We start from the raw sequence: 27155 nt of genomic DNA, 5'->3' as shown, positions 1-27155 counted from the left end.
GCTGCCTACACGGCAGCCTTATGCAGTGTGTTGCTGTTGTTAATGATAGAGTTAGGTGTAGTTTGGTGTAATGTAAGCTAACTTGTGTCAGTGCTTTATACAGCATGTTAGTGCTATATACAGTACTGTGTACTGTATATAGTATTATTTTCTGTGCTGTATATTAACTGTCTTTTTTCTGTTTGTGTATGTGTCAGTGACGTCACCAGTGTTCCTATTTTTTTAACTTTTTTTTTTTCAGCAGCAGGTTCTTTTGCTGCCACATTGCCATTCCCCCCTTCTGCATCGCAGGTGTTCCACTACATTTGATAAAGTATTGCACCCAAGCACCAACTTTATATTCTCTAATAACATTTTATAATAAGCCCCACATCATGTCTGAAAGGCCAACAAGGAGACAGGTGCGTGACAGGTGCATATAATTAGAATTTTTAGAGCAGGGTCCAATCCTGCACTCATCAAGAATAACTCTGAAGAGTGAAGGTGCCCATACACTGTACGATTCTCATACGAGAATCGCGGGAAATCCCGCGATCGTACGAGAATCGTACAGTGTATGGAAGGCGTGCAACCGTTTCTACTGTACGGTCGCACGTCTTCCATCGAACAAGCAGGCTGGAAAACCCACCGGGAATCGTATGATTCTCGGCGAGTGAGTGGCCTGCTGGTTCGACAACTGACGAACGGGCCGGTGTGCGCCCGTTTGCCGTCCTTGCAAGCCCGCCCCTCATTGCAGTCATCGCAAGCCCGCCCCCTTGAGGGGCGGGCTTGAGATGATCGCAAGTACGATCTGCCTGTCCAAGATGGGCAGATCGTACGTTTTTTTAAGTACTTTACAACCATCGCAAGACTAAAGTCTTGCGATGGTTGTAAAGTGTATGGCCACCTTTATAGTGTGAACGCACCACCAACACTAAAGGCCCAATTTTCAAGCACCTGTTGTTACTTTCATCCAATGTCTGCAAAAGAGGCACCAGAATGTATCCAAAAAATCTCTAACCTTTTTCCAAGGTTAGCCTCTTCATTCAGGCTGCCTCCCCAAGCAGCTTTTTTACAAGATTGAGGGCTTGTTCACACCAATTGTGGTGCGTTCCAGATCAGTAGCTGCTGGAACGCACCACAATCGCTCACAAATCTTCCCCATGCGTTCTGGGGCGGGAGGGGGTGTGGCAGTGCATTGAAGTCAATAGCACCGCAGCCACGCCCCCTGCCCGCAGTGCGATCGGACATGTGGCAAAACATTGCCTGCGTTCCGTTCAACTGCAAACACAAAAAATGCTGCATGCTCTATTTTTTGCGTTTGCAGTGGAACGGAATGCAGGAAATGTTTTGCCACGCGTCCGATCGCACTGCGGATGGGGGAGCATGGCTGTGGTGCCATTGACTTTAATGCAACCCCACGCTCCCTCCCGCCCCACAACGCAGGGGGAAGTTTTCTGAGCGATTGCGGTGCATTTCAACAGCTATGGTCTCCTCCCTGCTGATCAATCATTGGTTGCATAATCCCTCAGTATAGAGCCATTGTGTGATGGCTGCAGGGTCATATTCTGGCTCTCGGTATTGGGAAGACTACACTGATACTCTCAATACATCTCCTTTAAATGTGTAATGTTTGAAAAGAAATATGTAAGTGATCAAAAATCTAGTCTCACAAATTAGTGTCACTTCAATGGCAGCATACAATAAAGAATTTACATTCTTACTAAAAACAGTAAGTTAGCTTTACAATAAGCTTTCCCTGAGCTTTGTAGCTGAAGGCACTGTGGTGCAAATCATCCTCAAAGTTCACAGAGGAAGCACTGAAGTAGTAGAAATAATTCTCTCAGCAGCTGAACTCACCCTGCTCCCTCTCCTTGCAGTAACTCAGCAGTCTTCCAACCTTTTAATCTCTAATATTAACATGCAAGTGCTCTTTGAGAGGTAGCATGGTAAACTGAGCTGCTAGGAGAACAACTTCAACAACTTTTGTTTCTCCTGTGAGTGAGAATCAATTACTCCACAGATACATAGCCTATTTACATATTCATTATAACATTTTTAATGAAAAAAAATGCTTTGCTCCCCATAAACTACTGCTGTCTGGAAATAGGTTGATTTGGGGTTGCCTTGTCCCTGGTTTGTAATTTCAGTAAGTAGGGCTTAATTAACCCTGGGAAAACAAGTTACTGGCCAGACTGTTTAGACAGCTTTGATGTCAAAACATGCGCTTCACACAGATGTACATTACTGGAGCTGCCGTAGGCACATAACAGAGAGGAATATTCAGGGAGAGTATTCTGTATTGAATGATTTATGCTTGCCATTGAACCTGGTGTTTACTCACAATCTGCACCGAACTGGTAAATTTCCTCCGGACTTGAGGCAGTAGGAAGGACAGTTCCATTTCTTAGAGTGAAGTCATCTGCAGGATTATCATTCATGACACCCAGAAGTCCTTGGGTTTTGTCTTTAAATATCTCAGGAAGAAAAACTGACAGACTTAGAAATCCTCCTATTTCTCTAACTTCCACCCCTGCTCCTGAGGGGAACATCACAGTGACATTGGCGGGAGAGGGTGAGAATAAGAAAACCCCTGAGCAAAATGAACAGAGATAGGTTTTTTACTTGCAATTGCTTGATGAATTAAAATTACCTCATACAATGGTCTTGAACAAAAAATAAATAGTTTCTTCAACATGCACAGGTCTTCATTAAGGTCCATATGCTCACATTGATTGTATCCTAGATCTAGCTGATAGCTAAATTACCAGAAAAATTAGTATAGGCATAGGGAATTAGGTGCAGGTAATATTTGGCACAGAACTGCACAGAACTAATACTAATACATTTGGTACCTGATAAGGTTAATCTGGCTGTTTATACATTATGGTTAGTGTTAGGAATACGGTAAAGTTAGTGTTTAGGAGGGAGGTTTTAATTCGTCTTCTTTCACATGGGTGAATCATGTCCTGACGAAGGGGGCGTGCCCCAGAAACGCGTCGACACGTTGGTACACTGATCTGCACATAGGATACATCTGACAGACTGCCACTGCATCAGTCCGGCTTTTGCCTTTACATTGTGCCTAAATGCTTGTGATCTTCCACTCTTGTGAGTATTCATTTGATTGATTTTGTTCCACTGTTAATTGAAAAATAAAATTTATCTGCACTAGAAGGCGCCTCTCTCGTTTTTGTCTTGTAGTGCCTCCAGTCTCCCCAACTGTTTTTGGAGCTGCCTCTCGCATAGATGCCATCATACCTATTGTGTCGCCAAGACTGTATATGATAACTTCTGGCGCTGCTTTTTTTTTTGCATCTTGCTTCTTTCACATGGGTGTGCACATCTGTACGTTGTGCATGCTGTGCAGACACCTGTTCGCGGGAGAAACAGGTACAGCGTGTACTGTAATTGCGGGTAACTGCCTCCCTTATGAGAGGACATGGCTGCATGCTGACCCAAACCTGCAGGTATGAGTGACTGCACTTGGATGCAGACTGTCTGCAAATGTGCACACCTGTGTGAAGGAGGCCTTAAAGAATAACTATGGGGAAAACATTCTCAACCTCTGCAGTGCGGGTGTAGCCCATTTTTCCCGGAGTTCTTCTTTAATGCAAAGGTTAAATGTTTTTCGAGAAACTTATATGTAATATGTGTTTCATATGCATAGTACAGCAGAGGCACTTGGCTTGCTCTACTGGTCAGAACACTGGCTAGCGCTGTGTAGGCGATGGTATTGCAATGAAGGAAAACAGAAATAGCCCACCCAATAATATTTCTACAAATCAGTAACCAAAGTCAAAATGTATCTCAAAGCAAAGTTAAAAAAACGTATACGAAATATGTGTTTCACATGCACAGTACAGCGGAGGTGATTGGCTTGCTCTACTGGCTAGCGCTGTGTAGGTGATGATATTGCAATGAAGGAAAACGGAAAACTGCTGTGAAATCCTAAGCAGGGTTGTTAGCCCTGCCTGCCAGACTACAGAATTCTACCAATCCCCTACCCTTTTCTGCCTCACTCCACATACATACATTGATTTATTTCCAAACAAAACAATGCTGCAGCCTTGACTACCAAGCACCTGTCTACATGGCTCATTGGAGATGTAGTTTGTGTAGGTGTGTGCTAATTCAATGGGAAATGACCTAGCAACAGCTGCTCCAGTAAGCCTTGTGATGTTATTACAGGGCAACAGTAACAAGTTAAATAAAAAAAAAATGTTGAGACATACTCCAGATGAGGTCAGAGAAGTATGGGAGTAAATTTTGGTCATGTGTTTAAATACATTGCCCCACTGAGCTATATATGCTGCTTATTGTTTACAGCAAGCAAGTAATCAAGACTTGCAAAAAATGGCTCTTGGCTACTACAGCAGATCCATATACTGACAATCATAAGAAGGTTATCAGTATGTGACTGGAGGGTGGGGGCTTTTGACAATCATGTAGTGATTGATTACAGTGATACCTGCTTGCCTCTGCTACGACAGCAGAGAATAATGAGAACCCTCCTGAACTTTTCCATCCAACAGGTTTGGATTGAGTGGATCTGAGAAGATCTCCCCAGCATACATAGACAGAATGTCAGACAACTGCATTGAAAATGGTTTGTTTGACAAAGCTGCATAAGGATACCCTAGTCTGCTTGCATGAATAAACAAATACCAATTTTGGGAGCAAATACAACACATATCAGCTAACTATTTACTTATTATCTTTGTGCTAGATAAACAATCTATAAACTTCTATTGCAGTATTTGTTTCTTATTATTTCACATTTGCCCATCCAATGAACATTTCCCCGTAAATGCTGAGTGTGATACATTGACATATATATCAAGGTAACCTACCTTTCATGTCCATCCAACTTTGCTCTTCAAAGCTAATAATCTGTTTATTTACAAAAACTTCCAGAGTATTTATGGTTATATCATGCATGCGCACTTCAATTATATCAGAGTCCTCTTCTTGCATAGCCACTGAAGAAATGGCTGCTATATTCAGTTTTTTAGGGAGTGACCGTCGAGATCGGATATTATCATCTTGCAAAATGGTAACAGTCTGGATCGGTACTGGCTCTTTAATAGAAGAGGATTAAAAAGGATTAATGTTACGGTATATTTTTTCAGTATTGTATGTGTGTGATATACATGACAAGACCACCATAAGAGCATGACTAAGAGGGCAGCTAAAGTCTAAATGGCATAGATGAAGTCACAGGCTTTGGGCTAGGCATTTAATTTCCCTTCAAAATGATAAAAATTCTATATGCCATCATAAGTAGTAGTATTATTAACATTATTAGTGCTTCAAAAAGCACCATCTTGAGAGCACAACGCAGTATAATTGCCACGCACTGATCACTCCATCCTTGCACAGGTATTCAACAGTGGCAATTAAACAGGAACAAGGACACAATTTGAAGGCTTGTTACCCACACTACTTAGCTGATGGAATTAGGCCTGGAAAGATAGTGGGGAAATCCCACCCTCCTAGCCGTGGCCTGGAGACACAAGGCTCCAAGATGGCAGCCACATTCACAACCTGGCAAAATGCTGGACTGGAGATGAAACAGCCCTGCCACAGTGCAACAGAAAATGAACAGATAACAAACAGGGTGAGAAAAAACAGGCACAGATCCTGATCACCTGACTGGGAATAAGAAAGTGAGCTGATTTTACAACTGGAAAATAGTCCGACATCTCAGGCCTCGGCCGACCCATCAGGTCACAAACCACTTGCATTAGTCATTGACAGGGAAATGGCTGAAATCATTTCAGACAACAAAGCAGCCATTAAACAAACCTGGGTCTCCCTCCAGATTCCCCCAACCCTTTATCCACCCCCCCCCCATGTATTTTGGGGTTTCTGTATAAATCACCAGGTGTGCAGACCTACTCTGAAGCGAACTGGACAAAGCTAAAAATAAAACTATCATCACTACCACCTCCCCCTTGCATTGGGAAAATTAAAAGAACCTGCAGAGTGAGAAGATTTTGTGACCCTTCTTGCATGAAAGCCATATAGCAGAGATGGTGTGGAAAGATTATCTTCATGATATTTGGCTAGTGAAATTTACATATAATATATTATTAGAGATGCACCGCTACCGATACTAGTATCGGTTTCATTGCTGATACCAAGTATTTGGGTGAGTCCCGAGTATTTGGGGTAATCGCGATACCAAAACTTCTGGCATCAGGATGCTGGGTGGTGAGTCATTACACACCGCCTGGCTTCCAGAATGGCTCTTCACCAGGGAGGATGGGGCTGGCTTCCTGGCCAATCAGGAAGCCAGGGGGCGGGTAATGACTCACCCCCTGGCTTCCTGATTGGTTGGGAAAAGCTAGCCAATCAGGAAGCCGAGTGGCGAGTCATTACCCCCCTACGACTTCCTGATTGGCCAGAAAGCTGGCTTCCTGCTTCCTCATCACCATGACAAGGGCGCATGGAGCCAGCTTCCCGGCTAATCAGGAAGCCAGGTGGCGAGTCAATACACACCACCAGGCTTCCTTAATGGGACTTCCGGTATCATTATTCAGTATTGGTGGGTACTGAAAAAAAAATATTGGAACTCGTACTCGATACCGATAAACCGGTACCGGTGCATCCCTAAATATTATAATAATATATATGCTCTATCAGCTCTGGCTGAAATTGTTTGCACATATTTGCTCTGTAACTATAGGCATTCATGCTCTAAGCATGCTTTCAGAAAATTATTTATCACTGTCCCCAACACCTCATGTCTATCTCCAATAGGAAAAGGAAACATGTGCACCACAGAGAAAGCTTAATTTTTACATGTTAATTTGATAAAAGATGAACTCCAGTCTTAACGTTAGTCTTGAACAGTTGTACGGGCTCCTCGCCTGAACCGAAATTGCCTACTTTGACTTTACTACACTCTGTAAGCTCCTCACAGTCTGCAATGGAAGCTGCAGCTAGTTATACAGAGCCCACCTCATTTCCTGGCTGGACTTCCAACATCATCAAGCACTTTGCAGACTTACTGTCCCTTGCCTGCCCCTTTCATTAATTGAATTTCAGTTTTTTCACTCATGTAGACTCAGCATCACATGTTGGTGTTACCTATTGCTGTCTGTATATAAATGCAGCCTGTCTAGAAATGCCTACTCCTCTTTTGACGCCAGCCCTTTAAGGCATTTTGATATTTGCATAACTCCTCCCATGAGTCAGTCGACTGTTTTTGTAAGGAGTACTGAGAAAGGGTTCTGTGATGTGTCCAGGAAGCTATGCTCAACTCCCTGCTTGCCCCTCCCACCACCAAAATAAGATTTTAATGAACATTTAAAAATGTAATTAGCATGTTGAAAAGGGGGGAAAGAAGGAACCAGGGAAGGCCCTTTAACCCATAAAGTTTGGTGTATTTAGTCTGCCTGTTCAAAGATAGTTCCAAGATAGTTGATACTAAAGTTAATAGAATACATTTCAAAATGTATATGGTGCTTTGAGTGATCACCTGTTTGAATTTCCATGCTTCATGGTCAGAACATGAATTTTATTTCCTGTAGTTAACGTACCATGATATGGTGACGTCCGACACTGAATCCTTAGATTCGGTTTTGTAGAAACGACCATGTCATATTCTCCTTTACCTTTGTATGTGTAAGACAGACCATCAAAACTTATAATATGAGGCTCACCAAATGCTGAAGCTGCAGAAGAGACAAAAATATCAATAATTTGTCACACATTAAAAATTAGAATTGTAAAGCAAGATCCTAGACTTTCTAACATACCAACTTTTGATGGTTTATAAGTGCGGCAGTCACTGGAGGGTCTAAGTTCCATGTAGTACTGGCAGTTATCTGACCAGAGACAACAGTAGTAGAATGTGATCACATCATAGAGCCAGTGAGAGAAGCCTGGTATTCTGGGAGGCTTTCTGTATGGTGGGGAACCCCAGTCATGTCCCCGATCAGGGGTGCTGCCCCCTATTGAATCATTTGTAAGAACCTGTACACCAGAAGCATCATAACAGCACTGCTGCCCTGCTGCATACCTAGGGCTATAAAGAAAGAAAAAGACTCTGATGAAAAAATGTTCACATAAATTTGTTAGTACACACTCAGGTAACAATCTTATTTGATTTATACTAGTAATTTGTATAGCACTGACATATTCCACAGTGGAAGGAAATAATCATTCACACTAGTTCCTAAACTTAAAAGCTGGGCTGCCACAGCCAATATTATTTGCTATCATTGTCAACATTTTATTATGTTGAGGTATATGTCTGACATCTAATGGTAGATGAGCACTACTACAACTTGTTTTTCTGTATACATTTGGTATTTCTCATTGTCCTCCCCTCCTGCTTAGTGTCAGTTGGTATAGTCCTAGATAGACCCGCTTCTTCCATGTTCGCTCATTTGGTTGCTAGTGCTCACTGCAGACACTAGGTTTGGAAGAACTTTGTCTTTTGTACACTTCATGTGACCAGTGAACATCATCTGTAATGTACTGTGAGTAGTAAAGCTACATTGGATTTAAAGGAGAATTCTGAGGTGAATGATTTTCACTCCACCTCATAGTTCGAGCCGACGTGTGACAATGAAACTGTCACGCGTCGGCTCAATAGATCGGGAAGTGAGCGAACACATACCGTCACTCGCTCACTTCTCGATCATGTCCATGCAGAGAGCCGTGACTGTCACTCACGGCTCACTGCAGGGTTTCCCCCCTCCCTGCTCCTATCCTCCAGCACTGACTGGCAGAACGGCTGGGGGAGATGGCGGGTACTGTTGGCTCTGCCTCTAGCCAGCTGTCACTCACGCAGCTGGGTGGATCTCGAGCTGTAGCGTGAATCCAACTGGGGCTGTTAATTTGTCACCTGGCCAGGTTAGAAAATGTGTACTAGAATCCATACAAAAGAAGGAGACTTTCTGAGGAAGGCTGCATACATGTAAAGAGACAGAAATGAAAATCAAAAAAAGCTATCAGGACGCTTTAAAAAAACTGTAAAAAAAAAAAAAAAACACTATAAAGAAAATGTAGGAACCCTATAAATAAATAATGGTGGAGAAATGCTTTAAAACCGAAGTGGTTTATTTATAAAATGTTCACTAAACCTTTTGTTTCTTGTGCAGAATGAATGTAATTGTTGATTAATAATGCATTATGACCACTAGATGAAGGCGGGGAGAATAAGAAGTAGGTGTTTATTTCCCATGCACCTCAGCTCCATCTAGTGGCCATGATGTAGTATTTTCAAACTATTACATTCTTTCTGCACAACAAAAAAAATGATTTTGCCTTATTCGCATAGAACAAATGTGATTGTCAGTTTTGCTCAACAAATGGCTCTGTTAACTTTTTCTAAAAGTTAACATCTATCATTCAAGTATGGAAACGTCATAATGTCTAAATAAAGCACTTAGTATGTACAGTATATATGGATTGTTGAAACAAATTAAGAAATCCACCAAATATCAGTAGGCACTGCATATATACTAGAGCTGATTTGCAAAAGCAGTGCACAGAAATCTGGAGCAAAACAATCCAGAACAAAAAATCTAATTCCTTGTTTCACTTAGAGGAGGAAAAATGATTGGCTGCTCTTGACAGCATCAGTTTTGCTTGAGCTTTCCTTACATCAGTCAACCCCTTTTAACTCTAAAATGACAGTTTCCCTTGTGGAATCTCTAGTAGTAGTAAGTATAGCTAGGCTATCACACTAATATAAGACATCATGAATTACAGAAAATTAGTGGAGTATGACCCTTGCTCATTACCTTGCTTGTATGCTCCTCACACAATGCACAGCACCCGGGTGGTAGGTGCACACACTGCCCTTATCAATGTTGCATCCATAATCTGTCTGAAAGATGCAGAAGGAAATCTCTTAATTTCAGATCAAATTAACTTTTCTATTAGTGTAGAATAATTTATATTGAAATATGGACATATCTCTGCCCCGTCTGTCTTCGGTGTTGTCAATTCTTGTGAAGGTCTGACTGAATGATAAAAACTATAAGAGGTTATCTTGTTTCCTCTTAAAATTAGGTTCCTTGCTGGTTGAATGGCTTAGTTATAAAAAGCTGGTTGCTATTTCAAATAAACACCTTTTAATGGGTAACACTTGTTATACTTTGTGCCTTCTGGAAACGGAACAGAAGAGAGACTGTACTAAGACACATAGTTAACTTTTCTTTTTTCAGATTGTTTTTATTTTGTTCTTTAGATAAAGCCACTTTTAAAGGTCTCATGGTCTCTAAGCCCTCGTTCACGCCTGAACGTTTTGTAGCGCGTTCTACGCTCGACGAACGCTCTACAAAACGCTCAAAAATATAAATCCCATTGTATTCAATGGTCTCGTTACCACCTTGGCGTATTTCCGCCCGTCCCTAACGCGCTACAAAACGGCCCACGCCTGAAAAGGTACAGGTACTACTTTGGGCCGTTTTGTTGCGTGTTTCCATTGGGATACAGCCAAGTAGCCTTCGGAAATGCGCGACGGTCGCGTGACTTTTTTACCGCGAATCGCGGTAGAAAAACGTGCGACAGACGCGCATATGCAATACGCCTAGGTGTGAACGAGACCTTAGGCCTGGTTCACACCTGGGTGTTTTGTAGCGCGTTCGAACGCTCTGCAAAAAGCTCAAACACCAAAATCCCATTATTTCCTGTGGGTATGGTTCACACCTGGGCGTATTACAGGCCGTATGAACGCGGTACAAAACGCCCTACGCCCAAAGAAGTACAGGAGCTTCTTTGGGGCGTTTTTGTCGCGCGTTTCCATTGGGATACAGCCAAGTAGCCCTCGGAAAAGCGCATTTTTTGCACTTTTTTTACCGCGAATCGAGGTAAAAACGCGCATCACGCAGTGCGGCAAACGCGCATATTCGATACGTCTAGGTGTGAACCCAGCCTTAGTGCTGCAGATATCTAGTCATGATAAATAATATTATAATCAGCAAGCACTTACATTTGTATGCTTATCAGAATCTGGATCTTTCTGCATTTCAGAAACTGCTTTTTTGAACCTACAGAGACATTCCTCTCTCTTTAAAGTGATATTAAATAAAAACTTTTGTTTGTTTGTTTGTGCGGATGGAATTACTGGCAATGAATGCTGTTCCTTGATACTTAAAACTTTTAGCTTCCTGCAAAATCAACTGGTCCCCTGAGCAGTTTCCCTGATATCTTGATTTAAGGTGGCTCCAGTCTCTTGCAGGGCCCTATGGTCCTGCACCCTGCTTCTCCCTTCTCCAAGCTAGTAGATGGGCAGCTAGTCCATCTAGCTAGGACAGTAGTTGGTGGCAGTTGTTTAAAAATATGACTAAGTGTTTGGGCAAAAGTTTAAAATACTTTGCTGGGAATGTATATTTATTTTTGAGAACTTAATACTACTTTAAAGTCTTAGCTGTGAGTGTATGTGTGTGTGTGTGTGTGTGTATAAGCCTGTTAAATGCTTTACTTGCATAGCCTTCCTTTAAACTGATACTCATATCACTACATAAAATGATGTACTGTTTAACCCTATAAAGCACGTACATGGTATCTACCAATATCAGCTCTGGATTGTTGCAAAGTGCAAGGACAGTCTGCGGTTTCAGACAAGAAGTCAGGCAGTTTGTTCTTCTCATCATCTCTCCACCTCAGACACTTATCTGTTGCCCAGGCAGCAGGATCAGCCTTGAAATGCTCTGATAAGTGCCAGGCTAAAGCATGGACAGGACTCCATATCGCGTGCACATTCCTGCATATAAAAAATAACCATACTGTAATAGGATAATTTGGAGGAAACAAATCATGCTAAATTTATATAATTTTTTTTTTTTTTTTTTTTAAATACCGTCATTCTTAAGCTGTCAGTTTTTTTTTTATATATATCACAATCTGTGTTAGAAAAGGGATAGTGCCTACAATTATGTTTACTCTAATTCTTATAATGCATACATACATCCTATATCAACTTCATGCATGAAAAGTGTTTTTAAAGAAGAAGTAAACCTGAATAGCAAAGGAATGGGTTGATGTTCAGCTGCACTATATGAATTACGCCTCACTGAACACAGAAAGATATTATTTAACCTTCTTGTTGCATGTCAATATAGTAAGTTGCAAAGGTTTGCAGGACCATTACATATTATGTCTCACCTCCAGTAAGAACCCTCTTAAAAGTGTGTCAAAAATGGCATCTAACTAATTTTGACTTACTTTTTAACGAACTCCATGTAACAAAGTGTAAACCATGCCCTATAAATCCATAGAGAGCTCCGAAGGCGAGCACATGGCATACCATGTACAGCACTGGCACAGAAATTGGTCCATGTCTGCAACAATGCCAATGAAAGCAAAGCACTGCATACAACACTAAAACATCATCTAAACTTTGCATCATGCTGGAGAGAGTATAATGTTGTTGCAATCTGAACATTTAGGCTTGCAATCATTAGGAAATCATTAGGAAATTCAAAGCAAAATGCTAGTGTGCAGGTCTGTTTTCTAGAATTAAACATAAGTTGGGTCATGCAGTATGACTACTATGCAAACTGCCGGAGTAAATCAACAACAGAATTTCTCTGATAAAGGAAATGCCATATTAAAGAAAGGTTGAGTCTTGTCCTTAATCCAAATGAAATGCTGTGGCATGATCATACACAGGCTTTTTAAGTAAACATTACCTAAAGTAAATTTTGCCCAAAAACTGAGCAAAAAAATACAATGACCAATGCAATTACCTGTTTGCAGTATATTCCACATATTCTACAAAACCAACTATGTTGATCTAAATATTGCAAGGTATTGTTGTTACATACAATTTTGAGGCTCCAAAAGCAGAAAATGACAAAATAATTATAATTGTAAACTGATCCTGTTTAAACTGCACATTTTAAAAATGTGTGCCCCATTGCTTTAGCAACTAACAAGATTACCCACAAAACCTAGGTAGGAACAATACTGGCTCTTAATGTCATGAGCTGCAATCCAATGTATATGTTTAAACTGGATCTGCTTGAAAGTGTCCTGTACCTCTCTCCTGATTTTTTGTCACTTGGTGTGATCCTTAACACTCCTACATCCCACGTATCAAATGGTGATTCTGCAGGACCTGGTGTAAATGTAAAGTTTCCATTATTCGGATGGTTTGGATGAAGTGTGTAGAGGTAGGTCCAATCCGCTTGCCATGATTCAGTGTATGGTTCCCCTGAGAAATTAGATCAGACAACACATTTATAGGCAGGGCTGACTGGTGCAAGCAAGATTTACAGCAAATAAAATAGGCATTTTTTGTTTTCCAAGTTTTTTGGACCTTTTCTTTCCTTTAGACCTGCAGCAGTGAGTGAATTTGAAGCCACTTGCAAGTTGTCAGTTAGTTTTACTTGCCTTTTAACAAAAACAATTTTTTGTTTTAAAGTGGCCTTAATTTAAAAAGTGAAGCTCTGCTATTCCAAAAATGTGTTTTTTTTTCTCTTGAAGATTAGTAGTTCACTTCTTGACATATGACTGTATCTAGCAACCACTGTCCTGCAGTCTCATAGCTGCTAGTGTCACAAGATTTGAAGTAAGAGGTGGTTATGCTATTGTTGTGCTGATTACCGTTCTTGCTTGCTGGAGACCTGCTGTACCTAAGGGCCTCCAGTGTAAAGATTTAACTGCTTCTTTTTTTATTCAAATGTGCTTCCTTCTGCCGTTTCTTGATCATTACTCCACTAGCCATGAGGGGGGCAACTCTGACATGAGGAAGCAAAGACCTTCTTTTCTACCAAGAAGGCCACCTCCACAAATAGACACAGTGCAGAACAAGGTATGATAAATCAGAAATTGACAAATAAAGATCAGCTAGAGGGAGCTTACAGTCAATAATAACTAGTCCTCTGCTTGCCTTTCTTTGGACACAGCTTTCAAAAATAACGAGCCTCTTTAATGCCAATTGTATGTCTTGTGTTATGTGGCCCCATTCTGACCTGCTTGCGTGTGATAATAAACATATTTGTACCTCAATCGGAGAGAGTTCACCTAACTTTATTACTATCACACAGGAGTTAACAAGTCACTGTGTGATAGCATTTGGAGGTGACAGGTTCTCTTTATTGACCCTGTCACCTCCAATACAGGAGTTCCAGCACAGCACTGTTGACTGCTCTCCCCTCTCACTGTCTACACGGAGCGGCAGGGTTACTTTTAACCCTGCCGCTCTGCTCACCACTCTGCATCATGAAGACGTCGGCGGCCAGCGAGGAGAGGATGGAGCCGGGAGCTGGAGCCGGAAGGACGCAGCATGGAGAGCGGTAGTTGCGGGGGGGAGGCGGGGGGAGGACGGACCGGCTGCAGTCCAATTACAAGTGATTTCGGTGACATCGCCGATATCACTTTTAAAGGAACAAGTGGCTTCCCCTATTATTCTAAATGTAGAAAACAAATTACCGCTCGGGAGACTTCAAATCTGTGACGCCCCTCTGCTCCCTGCCGCCCTGAGGTGGCCTTGTCGGGAATCTGGCCCTGCCTGTCACATTCTCTTTGCTTTTAACCCCCCTATGTAATAGCAATAAAGTTAAGTGTAAAAAAAAAGAGTAAAAAATTAAAGTCACGTTTATATATAAAACATTTTTTAAAAGTCCCCCGCCACCATGTACATGCACATACAAAAGCAAACACGCATTGGGTGCACATGTTACATATCACTTTGAACATCAGAGTGAAGGCAATAATTCTAGCATCATACTGTTAACACTAAATTGATGAGCAGTAAAAGTTTTTAAAGCATCATCTAAGTTTTCTCAAATATGATTGCAAAAGTGGAACTATATTTTACAGTTGATAACCTGACCCATATTTAATCAAGTGTGATAAAATGTAGAGGAAGGTGGAATTACACTAAAAATAAACTAAGAAAGAACTAATCAATCATTAACTAGTCACGATGTGTGCCTATGTTATTTATATGATAAACCAAGGTTATCATCATGTCAAATCACCTGTCTCATTATAGCCCCAGACTTCTATGTGGACATGTTGAGTGGTAAGAGTGCTAATATTCCAGGTCATGGTGAGTGTCCGATTATATCCAGGTGTTCCATAATATTGCCATTTTTTTGAATCAACCAACACACTCTTTTCCAATTCTGATGCTTTGCTGTGATGAACTAGAGTAAAATAAATCAGAAAAATAATTGCTTTTGTAATGACATACATTATCTTTATAGTGCTAGCAAATTACTCAGCTCTTTATGGAGAGCACAAATCATTCCCATCAGTCCTTGCTTTAAGGGCCCTTAAAATTGAATGCTCTGCGCACAAGTCTCACAAGTAAGTAAACAGTGATTCAAATGTATGCGATTAAACAGCCTCTGACTGTCTGAATATAGACTTTCACTTAAAGTAATTTTATTCTGATAAAGATCAACATCTTTTCTTGAAGGAAAACTAATTTGGTTTTTGGTACTAATTTATTAACTGAAGTTTTATATTTTGAAGTTACAAATAAACATTTATGACAAGAAATATGGATGACTATGTATTTGTAAAGCATGCTGGACTTTCTAATAAGAATGCCCAGCACTGCCTTTATACTTTCTTGCAGCCTGTGATAATTCACTAGATAGAATGTTGCATCTAGAACTTTCTGACCCACTGAGGAATCTGTAAAACAATGATTACTAATAATCTGTGACTTTACCTTTTTGGTCGTCTCTTTTTACAGTATGGATCTGAAGAGCTGAGATTCATGAAACATGAACTTTTAAAATATTCAAATCTATGAGGTCCATTAATAAAGAATCATCAAATGCTGGCATCTAATTTTTTTACATTTTTCAAAGCTGTTTTTTTTTTTAAAGTGTAAAATGACAGGCAAGAAAATTGCATTGTAGAAAATTCACTTTTTGATTTTCTTCTGTTAAAGATAACAGGTGGTACTTAAGTGTGCAATAAAGATGGTGATATTATAGAGGTGAAAACAGTCTATTCCTATTCTCTTATAATGTGTTCACTTCTATAACAATAACTGAATTAGGGAAATGGATTTTACTATCATAATAAACTATAGAAATAATGTGGAATGTGAATAGTTTTGGCTATGGCAGATAGAGAAAAAGTTTGAGAGATTTATCTCTCAAACACAGACTAGACCTTACCTCTGTCTTCTGCATTGCTTGGTATGACATCACTGTCCTTCCAGTGATCTGGGGAATGCAAAGGCCAACTATACACACTACATTTTATTTTTTACACTCATAGACATAGAGCTTGTTTGCTCCCTATGTGATAGCAATAAAGTTAAGTAAAAAAAAAAAGGTTTAAAAAAATTAAAGTTACAAAAAAATTAAAAGTCACATATCAAAGCAATAAAAAAATGTAAAAAAAAAATTAAAGTCCACCGCCCCCAGATGCACACGTAAACATGCGTTGAGTCCGCCTACGTGCATAAACGACGATTACATCCATTGCGCCGCACATGTTACATATCGCCGCGAACATCTAGGGCCATTAATCACTGATAACACTAAACTGATGAGCGGTAAAAGCTTTTAAAAGCTTTTGGGTATGGTAGTTTTTTGCAATTTAGCGGGTGCGCGCAATTTTAAAGCTTTACATGTTTGGTGTCTATTTACCCGACGTGACCCTGAAAAAGCTCTATGTGTTCCCAAAAAATGGTATAAAATTAATTTCAGTACAGCGTTGCATGACCATGCAACGCTAATTGTCAGTCAAAGTACTGCAGCGCTGAATACTGAAAAATGGCCTGGACAGGAAGGGGGTATAAACACCCCGGTCAGCAAGTGGTTAAATACCAATGATCCTGCCATTTCTGCTCTGTTTGTGGCCTTTCTTTGAGTAACAATGCTAACCACAGGCTCCTAATGTTGTGGTAGCTTTGTCATCCTGATGCTTGGGAATGCAGGATGCCATGCTTCTGCATGGTCTGCCTTTAAGATCCCATGCCAGCCTTTTACATCACAGGCAGCCACGCCTTCAGGCCTATACCCTAAAATAATTGAATGGCCAAAGTAGCTGACACATATGAGTCACTGCAGCTTCAACCTGCCCACAGGCCTGGTCCAGAAGACAGGAAGGGCGTGAACTTGCAGTCCTGCAACTGCTAAGACGTTAGCAGCTAAAAAAAAGTATTTATTGGTGTTTTTGGTATATGAAATTAAGATGTCATTAATAGGAGGTGCCTAGTTCCCGAATACATAAAAACACCAAGGTTGACATATGTTTTAGGGTCAACTGAGTGGGACTCCTGAATCCAGCATAGTGCTAATGTTTCAATGCACATCACTGAGAGATCACAGAATGAGTATTCCATTTTATTGGAGATGTTCTCATATTCAGTGCTTACTGTAAATATTATCTAAAGAACCCTACCAGCTAGCCATGTTCCAGATGGTGTAAAGTTGTTCCCTCCATCAAACAACAAAGAAAATTTGATCTGGCCAGTCTGAAACAGCAGTGGAGAAATGCAGTGAGCACGTCCAGACTGATCCACATAACCCTGAGTATCTGTTTCATTGTTGAACCTGTTAAAAGAGAAATATAGAGTTAGTTTTATAGGAAAGTCCATTGAAAACTGATGTTTCTAATTTTGGTAAATTCCTGGGAGTTAAACCTGACAGTTTCTTATATTTTGTTTGTGAGACCTCTGCACATAAAGTGGAGCTAAAATATGGGGAGCAGCGATGGCACTTACAGTAATGCATTTTGCCAAAAGTGCCATTTCAGCCGATATGTTTCTCCAGCCGAAATTTCGGTGCATCCCTGTAAAAAATCATTTGTCCTTTGCTGTGAGTAACTTTGCACCAAGTTCACTATATGGACCGTTAATGTATTTATACATGGTGATCATACTCCCCCGGAATCATCTCGTCTCCAGAGAGAACAAATTCAGTTCAGCTAATCTTTCCTCATAGCTAAGTTCCTCCATACCTTTTATCAGTTTTGTTTCTCTTCTCTGCACTCTCTCCAGTTCCATAACATCCTTTTTGTTACCTGGTGTCCAAAACTGAACAGCATATTTCAGATGAGGTCTTACTAATGCTTTGTACAGGGGCAGGATTGTATCTCTCTCTGGAGTAAAAAGTATTGTGGTTGCTTTAGAAACTGCAGCTTGGCATTGTATGCTGTTGTAGCACCCTGTAAGCAGGAGTGCTAAGTTAAATTTTGTTTTTGTCAGATTGTATTCCAATGCTGATCTATAGTCTATACTCATTTGGTTTCCCCTAATCAATCTATTATTGTTTGCATCTGCTAGGTGTATCCTTGCTAGGTGTATCTTTGCCAAAGAGCAGAGCAACCAATAGGATATTGTTATAAGTATCTATGCCTCCCTGGCCAATCATGAGAAGGTTTGTGGCCCATGGTGAATGCTGGGAGTGGACATAAATATTCGGGGAGGACCATGCAAGGCTCTCTTTCTTTCCATGGGCCCTGCCTGGGGGAAGGCAGCTACTGACTGACTGCTTTGGCTATGCCTGAAGCCTAGGGAACAAAGCCATGAGCTCACACTGAGGCCTGAATGTGGGGGAATCAGTCACTGAAACTAGGAATGAAGGTGGCAGAGTACCTTCAACAGGCATTAGGGACCTGAGAAATGAGTCTCTGCTGTGACTGGAGAGTCTGTTCCTGACCGAATAGGTGACTTCTGTTTGAAGAACTGCTTAGCCGAGTGCTCAATACACAGATTGCCACATTTACACACTCCTAGATGTTCCTAGCCCTAAACCTCTCTTTCCCTGAAGTTATACAATAAAGTTTCTTCAGCATCATATCTACAGTCTGGATCTCAGTTTATCGGTCATCACCGAGAGCAGTAAGTGCTATTTGGGGAAGCCAGGTTTCTAAAATCCCTAGACAGGCTATGGAAGACCCATTCATCCAGCGGCTCGTTCGGTGGTGAGCGCTACACTGTATTAAGTCTATGGTCTCCCAGAACAACCTTATCCTTCTTGATTATTGACTGCCCCAATTGTACGCCCCCTAAAGTCTACAATGCGTGCATTTGTTTGCTCCCAGGTGCATAACTTCACATATTTCAGCATTAAACGTCATTTGCCAAAATCAAATGGTGCATTTAGGTCTGCTTGTAATTTGGATACATCTTGTAAGGACTTTATTCCATTACATAGGTTGGTGGGACCACGCCCGCCTGAAAAGAACTGAATATTCTCAAAAACTTGAAAGGCAAAATATATTCAGTTAGTCAAGACATATATGTGCGCTTTTATGTTACTGTCTATAGCGCAATACTTTACTGACTATATTAATTAAGTGTCAGTACTCACCAACATGTCACATTTGAACCAGGAGTGTAAGTCATGTGTAGAATTTTGAAGTCTTTCCCTCCCATTAATGTCCCTGAGTAGGGTGAAATTTTAAGGCACATTTTCTGATAATCTATGCAGCAGCTTTGAAGGTTCAAACAACTTGAATGACAGGAGCAATTCTGGAGCTGTTCACCACATTGCGAATTACATGATTCCAGTTGACCTATAAGACAACAAATATTTAAAATACATCAGTTTTACTCGACAGTGGCTTAAGGTAGGTTGGTTACCTTTTCAATAGTGAAAGTCAAAGTGCAAATAAACCTTCATTTTGTTTTTGCATATATCTACTGCTAGGAAGCAGTAGACATATGCAAAAACATTTACTAAAATAAAAAATTTACCAAATAGGTAAAAACTTACCTGTGTCTCCGCTCCCGTCTGAAGAGCTGAAGATTCTTGCTCGGCCAAGAAGGGTCATGGGGGGCGCATACACAGTAGAGAAGAGGAGAGACGCTGGGTAAGTCAATGCACGCAGCCGACAGCGTGCACTCGGACAGACACCGTGGGACACAGAAGACACAGCAGTCAATGCTGGATCAGAGACCAGCACCAGCGCTGGAGGGACTCCTGAAAACTACTGGAAAGAAGAAGATGATCGGATCAAGAGGCATCACTTAAGGTAAGTCCTTAAAGCGGCATGGGGAGGGGGGATTGTGACTTTAATGTTTATTTAAGAGATAATTGAAAGATAATGGCAAAGCATCACCATTTTTTTAAAATGCATTTTAATCAATGGAGAAGGTAAAGATGCTTCTTAGTGGGTTTTCAGGGCACAATAGGCTTTAAATGGCTCTGTAGGTTTACAGAAATTTCATTACATCTATCGTGACAAAAAAAGGCCCATCATCCTAATTTTTGTTTTCTTTTTTTCTTATATATATATTTCTTAAATATAAAAAAGTGAAATAAAAAATGTAAAGCCTTAGTACACAAATAGTGATTCAAGTTTTTAAAGTTTTAAAATTAAAGATTAAACATTTTCAAGCAAATTTTGCTTAAGCAGTTCAATGAGAAAACTAGAGAGTTTTCATATCAGCGGAATTTCACTGGTGAAATGAAGCTTTGTGGCTGAATCAATTTTGACAAAACAGCTCTGCATATCCTTGCGTGCCAACTACACCTTCAAAAAAGTTGGAAACTCAAAAAGTATTTTAATGTGACTTTTGCTGGTTGCCACAATTAATTTGAACATAGTTGCCACATAAACTAAAACCATTCAATGCTACAATGAGTATACCCATATTATTGCCAAGTATGTTTAATTGCTAAAATGAATGTGCCTGTATCTATAATTAATAGAAATTCCATAGTGAGTTGGCTTGTATCTCCAGAACAATAAACAAAGCCCCATTGCTTTAGTAAATACATTCTAATTACCATTTGAAATATGTCCATTATTACCACAGAGAGTTTTCCTTTAATTGTAGATTTAAAGCCCAACTAAAATTATATTTTAAATCAGCTAAATACATTTCAGATGCATCAAAGCAAAAGGTGTTCAAAGTCCTGTGGTTCAATTTCTTGGAGTGGAAAAGCATGTGTCCTGCCAGCATACTGCAGAAAAGGGTCCTTGCTTAATCTGGGGAAGAAGTGGGCTACCTTCAGAAGTCCAAGATGCCCTCTACTTTGTCAGAGCTAGAGCCTGGCAGAGGGGCATGAGCATAGCTGACTGGAGAGCTCTAGCTCTAACTTAGATTTTACATTCTTCAATAGGTGCTCTAGGAGCTCCACAGTCTTTATAATCCAACCAATCCAACCCAACATCTGTGGACACTTTCACTGTGAATCATTAAGTTATGTTCCCTTTTTAAGGACATGCCTTGATTTCCCAGTCCTGAAAAAGTTTACAAAAGCAGTACATTAAGGATGAAAATGTAAATAAGACTGAATCCAGCCATGGTTTTATGCCTGGATGCAAACCCCGTTTTGTAAACCCGCCCCTAATGTATGTGTTCATAGACGTAAGAGTGATATTGTCAGGTTACTGGATCCATGCTATGGAGTGTGGTGATTGATGTTAGCAGCTATGCTAAACGTAGGTATAACACCACCCCAATATATAAATCAAACGAGTGCACTGCGCTTATATAAAAAGCTGTGATGCACCAACTAGTGAAAATTAATGAATAGCTTGAATGATAAAACTACTATAAATAATTGTTTAATAATCCATCCATAAATATAATGCAACAACTAGGGAAGCCAATCAATTACTTATATGTAAAAATGTCTGATCACACACGTACACTGTCCATAGGTGACAAAATGTATCGATGCTGATGTCATCAGGCACAGAAAGCAATGGGCAGCTTGGTGAGCAGCAGATACGATTATGCAAGAGAGTCCTTTAATAAATGTGGATTTTTTTTACTTTTTTAATGAACAATTTTTTTCATACTACACTATGGGCCTCTTTATACTACACTATGTGATACTTTTCTCCGAGCTGAGTTGGAGATTGGAAGATATCTCTGTGTGGCGCATGAAACCGGCTGGAGGCACTATGAGAACATAGAGGATAAGTGGAGGATCTAGCAGTGGATCTAGTAGCAGTGGGAGAGATCTGAAACGCTGATATATGCGATCTACGACCATCTTGTATGAGGCGGTCATATAGTTTTGGTGAGTGTGGTGTGACTCTACTACGAATCACTTGTTGAACAGGGGAGCACTTGAATGCACAGTTGAATAATACTAACAATGTGGGGAAGAGAGAAGGAATATCTGTGACTGGTTGTTGCTGACTTTGTGGACTTTGGTGCTATTACCACTTTTGCAATCACTGCTATGAGTATATGGACACACACAACACATTAGAAAAGGTGTTAATTCACATTGATTAAGTTACTTAAGCACAATTAGTTTATAGATTTATTATTTATTTAATGATGGATTATTAAGTAATGTTAGTGTGGGATCAGACATTTTCACATTTAAGTAATTGATTAGCTTCACTAGTTGATTCACTATTATTTATGGATGGATTATTAAACAATTATTTATAGTAGTTTTATCATTTGAGCTATTGATTAATTTTCACTAGCTGGTGCTTCATATATGTTTATATAAGTGCAAAGCACTCATTTGTTTTATAAGGAAGAGTGATATCCCTATCCTATAACTCTATTGGTTACCTTAAAGTGCAACTTTGTGTTAGTTTTGTAGGAAATCAGGGAATGATTTTTTTTGCCATCTGGGAAGATTTCCCATCACATTTCAAAAGAGAAAAAGTGAGGTGCGTCTCACAAACAACAATAAAAACCTATTGTACCAGCAAAAGGAACGCAGTACACAGAGTTGCAAAATTATATTCTTCCTTTACTAAAATAGCCAGCAGGAATGAGTTCTATACTGATGCGTTTCACGCTAGTTACATCGCATTTTCCAAGAATAACACATCAAATACACACACATCATTATATAGGAACAAAGATTTAATTACACATGAGCATTACAGTAGTATTAGACTCTCAAAGTTTTTCATTATTAAATCCAGATCATACAAATGTGCATTATGTTTCTTTTTACACTTTTGCCCAAGCACTTACAGTCATTATGTTTCCAAACAGCTGGCTCCAACTCTCTCAGCTTGGCTTCCCTGAACTTCCTGTCTAGTACAAGATCACAAGCGCCAGAGTAGTCTCCAGCAGCTGTTTATTTACTACCTTGTAGAAGGGAGAAGAGAAGAGCAGGAAGCAGGGGAATGAATTGCCTTGCTGTGCCTGTGTGTTTGTAGAGAGACACACAACTTACTAGCACACACAAGGGTGGCTCCATAGGACCTTGCAAAGGAAAGGAGCCACCCTAAAACAGGATATCTGGGCCTGTGGTTAGGGGAGCAGCTGATTCTGCAGGAAGCTAAAACTTTTAAATATCAATGAGCAGCATCCATTGTAAGTGATTTATTCAGCATTTAAAATAGCTTAAGAACCTTTTGACTTTAAAATCACTTTAACCCCTCCACTGTTCAAATATATCCAATTCCATTGCAAAATACAAAATGTCTATGAAGACATTTTTATGTTTATGTGTTAAACATAAACAGTGTTAACAATGTTTATGTGTTAAAGGAGAACTATGGGGTTAAGGCTTTTCCCCATAGTTCTCCTTAGGGTAACGGCAGGACACAAACTAGCGTCCTCCCGTCACCCCAGGCTCAGTATACCGCGAGCTACTGCTCGCGGTATACTGAGATGCCGCAGCTGAAGTGGATCCCGACAATTATGTCTGGATCCGCCCAGCTGCATGACTGACAGCTGGCTCTGCCTATCTAGAGGCAGAGCCAGCTGTACCCGCCCCCTCCCCCGTCCGTTCCGCCAGTTAGCCCTGGCGGATTGGAGCGTGGAGGGGGAATCCAGCCCCTCCCCTGTCACGGCAGAGAGCCGTGACAGGATCGAGAGGTGAGCGAACGCTGGTATGTGTTCGCTCACCTCCCGATCTACTAAGCCGACCTGTGACAGTCTCATTGTCACAGGTCAGCTAGAACTATGAGGTGAGTGAAAAGCACTCACCTCATAGTTCTCCTTTAACAAATGCAATTACCCAATTTTCACAGCACACCATCTACTGGCAAAACTGATCGATTATACCTGCTACAATATTATTAGAACACTTCATAATTACTATAACCCTACGAAAATTACTGCGAAATACAATACACATAGGATATGTGCTTCGAGGATTTCACATGATCTACAAAAAGGTCCAAAAACTCAATTTAAAGTTATACTAAAGTCAGAATGTTTTAATCTATTTTAAAAGCTGATTAAATCACTTGCAATAGGTGCTACTTTTTAATGTTTAAAAGTTGTAATTTTTCTGCAGAATCAGCTGATCCCTGAGCACTGGTCCTGATATCCTGTTTTTCTTCCTGCTCCCCTCCTACTTCCTTCTTTCTCCAAGCTTGTAGATGGATATTTGCTAGAATTCGCGCTCTCTTGTACAAGGCAGGAAACTCAGGGAAGTGGAGCTAAGAGAGTTGGAGCCAGCTGTTGGGAAACATGATCACTGTAAGTGCCTGGACAAAAGTGGAAAGAAATACTTTGCTGGACAGTGTATATTTGTTTGATCTGGATTCATTATTGAAAAAAAGTTTAAGAGTTTAAAAATATTTTAAATAGGACAGGCAAAATGCAGTACTATGAGAGTGTGCATCTTCAGTACACACTCTCAAATCCCAAGTAATGCAACCACCACATTTAAGGATTGGTAAGCTGCAATATATAAAATGTTTGTTTTTAGGTGTAGATATGCTTACTTCGGTCTGTGTGGCTGTTGGAGAGTTTTCTTCACTTCCAGTCTTCACTTCCAGTCTCCCCCAAAACAGGAAGTACGTCTTTTCCCACATTATCGAAAACTTTTGACTATAGCTACACTTAAAAGTTACATTTGTTATGTTGCTTAGTGTGCCTATACTGTATACTCTATAGTAAAATAACTAATATCTTTCAGAAGTACCGTTATTCTTTAAATAATTGTTAGTAATTATAATCTAGCTTTTACTCTGTCAGTGGCATTATGGGAGATTTTTAGTTGTGCAGTTTTATTTTTTTTAAACTTTTTAAAAAAAGTAAAAAAACACAATATGCAATGCAATATAAGAGACATGTTATATTTACCAGTATCACCTCTATCAAATCCAATCTGTATTCTTACACAGAGCAAGAATCACCAGTACGATTTTCAAGTACTTGCGTCTCCATGCTGTACACTGTCCACCCCACCCATTATGAAGGTAGAATACCCCTACAGCTCTGAAGGGACAAACTACTGGCAAAGTAGCTAAGAAGGGATGATGATGTGCAGCACGAGGACGCAGACATCTGACACACCCGGAAGTGCTGGATGATGAAGATTCTACTGGCACAGAGTGCAAGAAACACAGAATGATTCACTTGAGGCTGTTCCTGGAAGTATAATACATGTCTTTACATTGCTGTGACAGTTTAATACTTTTCAAAGTGAGGACAGAGTCTTCAAATATTTTTTGGGCAATCCATTTTCAATTGTTGTGAATTCACAATATGCTATTCTTATACAGTCAAAGAACTACTATGTAGCTGTGTGTAAAATGAAGTTTTGTTAGTTTTGTTACTCACTTGATTTAATTAAGTATATCTGGGATTGTGAGTGGAAAGAAAAATTACAGCAGTTTATTACAAAGTTATTTATTTCCTGGTGAAGAATTTATCAAGCAGATACTCGCTGTCTGTTTTGAATACACATTCGGACAATACAGTAAATAACTATGTTAAATCATCCAGGGTTTATATAAACAATGTGATTTTGGAGAATTGCACAAAACATTCTTTGGTATACCACACAATATCAACATTCCTAATGGTAGATGTGTACAAACTGTGAATGCTTTGTATAACTTTCATCATTTCACTTAACCAAATGAAAGACTTGACAGTATTGTGAAAGGGCATTCTAACGGTATAATTTGCAGCTAGTAATGTTAATTGAATGGCAGAGGTGTAGAGTTAATGAGGATGATTTACTAAAGATAATCTTCACTTAATAAATTCAGTATTAACTGCAATTATCCAACCATGCGAAAAGCAAATACCTGTTCACTTTAAATACCGAATCAAGTGCCAATTAAAATGAACAATTACACAGTTATCTTAAGTGAAGATTCTAAATTGACTATTATAAAAAACCCAATATTAATTGGATCTCCATGTGAGAGAAATTTTAAACTTTGTATATATGTGTATCCACACATACATTCATGTCACATCCATTTTGCAGACTCTACCACTCTGTACTAATCTTTATTTCGATACTGAAGCTGGGAACACACACAAATATTGTCTTTATTCAACCTGCCGGCTGAGCAGATAAAATATCACAGGTTCTTCCAATAATGCTTACGAGTAGGGATGCACCGATACCGGTTATTCGGTATCAAGTACAAGTACCGATATACTGTATTTGTTTTCATTACTTACAATACTGAATACCGAATACTGATACTGGAAGCCCCATTAAGGAAGCCGGGCTGCCTGTAATGACTTCGTGCCCAGCTTCCTAATTGGCCGGGAAGCTGGCTCCATGCTCCCTCATCACCAGGTGATGAGGAAGCATGAAGTCTGCTTTCTGGTCAATCAGGAAGCCGGGGGGCGGGTAATGACTCACCGCCCAGCTTCCTGACTGGTCAGGAAGCTGGGCAATCAGGAAGCCGGGCAGCAAGTCATTACATGCCACTCAGCTTCCTGATTGGCTGGGAAGCCGGATCCATGCTTTCTCGTCACCGGGTAATGAAGAAACATGGAGACGGCTTTCTGGCCATTTAGGAAGCCCAACGGGTGGGTAATGACTCGCCGCCCAGCTTCCTGATTGCCCAGCTTCCCGATCAATCAGGATTGGCTGGGAAGTCGGCTCCATGCTCCCTTGTCACCATGTGACGAGGGAGCATGGAGCTGGCTTCCCGGCCAATCGGGAAGCCAAGCAGCATGTAATGAAATGCCGCCAGTCTTCCTAATACTGGAAGTTCCGGTGTCAGGAGCATTTTTTGGGCGAGTATGAGTACTTGCCCAAATACTCGTTATCGGCACTGATACTGAAATCAGTATCAGCGTATCCCTACTTACAAGTAGACATGTGCACTGCCAAAAAATTCATTTAGTTTAGTTTCGTTTTAAATTCGGATTTGTGTTATTTCGTTTTTCGGGATTCGGGTGTGAAAGTCAATTCAGATTCGGAATTCGGATTCGGACGAAATTCGGTAGCGGTAGGTCGAACGTTCATTTCGTTTTCTGTTCTTATTCGTTTCTTATTCGTTTCGTTCGTTCGTGACATTTGAGGGGGAAAAAATATTTTTCTCCTTCTCTAATGTCACTTTGCTCCAACGAACGAAACGAATAAGAA

General features: G+C 40.2%; 1 protein-coding gene across 1 annotated transcript in view; it reads right to left on the bottom strand.

The window, feature by feature from the left end:
- The window catches only part of SUSD2 (sushi domain containing 2), a 95864-nt gene extending 76166 nt beyond the window's left edge, over positions 1 to 19698 (bottom strand). Inside the window, exons 1-12 of the mRNA XM_018558490.1 lie at positions 19641 to 19698; positions 19236 to 19440; positions 17323 to 17474; positions 14931 to 15098; positions 12985 to 13159; positions 11503 to 11707; positions 9741 to 9826; positions 7746 to 8014; positions 7523 to 7661; positions 6855 to 6883; positions 4833 to 5054; positions 2324 to 2572 (exon numbers count right to left, since the gene is read on the bottom strand). Coding sequence (XP_018413992.1) covers positions 2324 to 2572; positions 4833 to 5054; positions 6855 to 6883; positions 7523 to 7661; positions 7746 to 8014; positions 9741 to 9826; positions 11503 to 11707; positions 12985 to 13159; positions 14931 to 15098; positions 17323 to 17474; positions 19236 to 19440; positions 19641 to 19698 — 1957 coding nt within the window. The remainder of the gene's footprint in view (positions 1 to 2323; positions 2573 to 4832; positions 5055 to 6854; positions 6884 to 7522; positions 7662 to 7745; positions 8015 to 9740; positions 9827 to 11502; positions 11708 to 12984; positions 13160 to 14930; positions 15099 to 17322; positions 17475 to 19235; positions 19441 to 19640) is intronic.
- Positions 19699 to 27155: the final 7457 nt, after the last annotated feature.

Source organism: Nanorana parkeri, unplaced genomic scaffold (assembly GCF_000935625.1).
Source record: "Nanorana parkeri isolate BGI_ZX_2015 unplaced genomic scaffold, ASM93562v1 scaffold343, whole genome shotgun sequence".
Lineage (NCBI taxonomy): Eukaryota > Metazoa > Chordata > Amphibia > Anura > Dicroglossidae > Nanorana > Nanorana parkeri.
The sequence above is the reverse complement of the archived record's forward strand: the minus strand, read 5'-3'. Positions and strand labels throughout refer to the sequence as shown.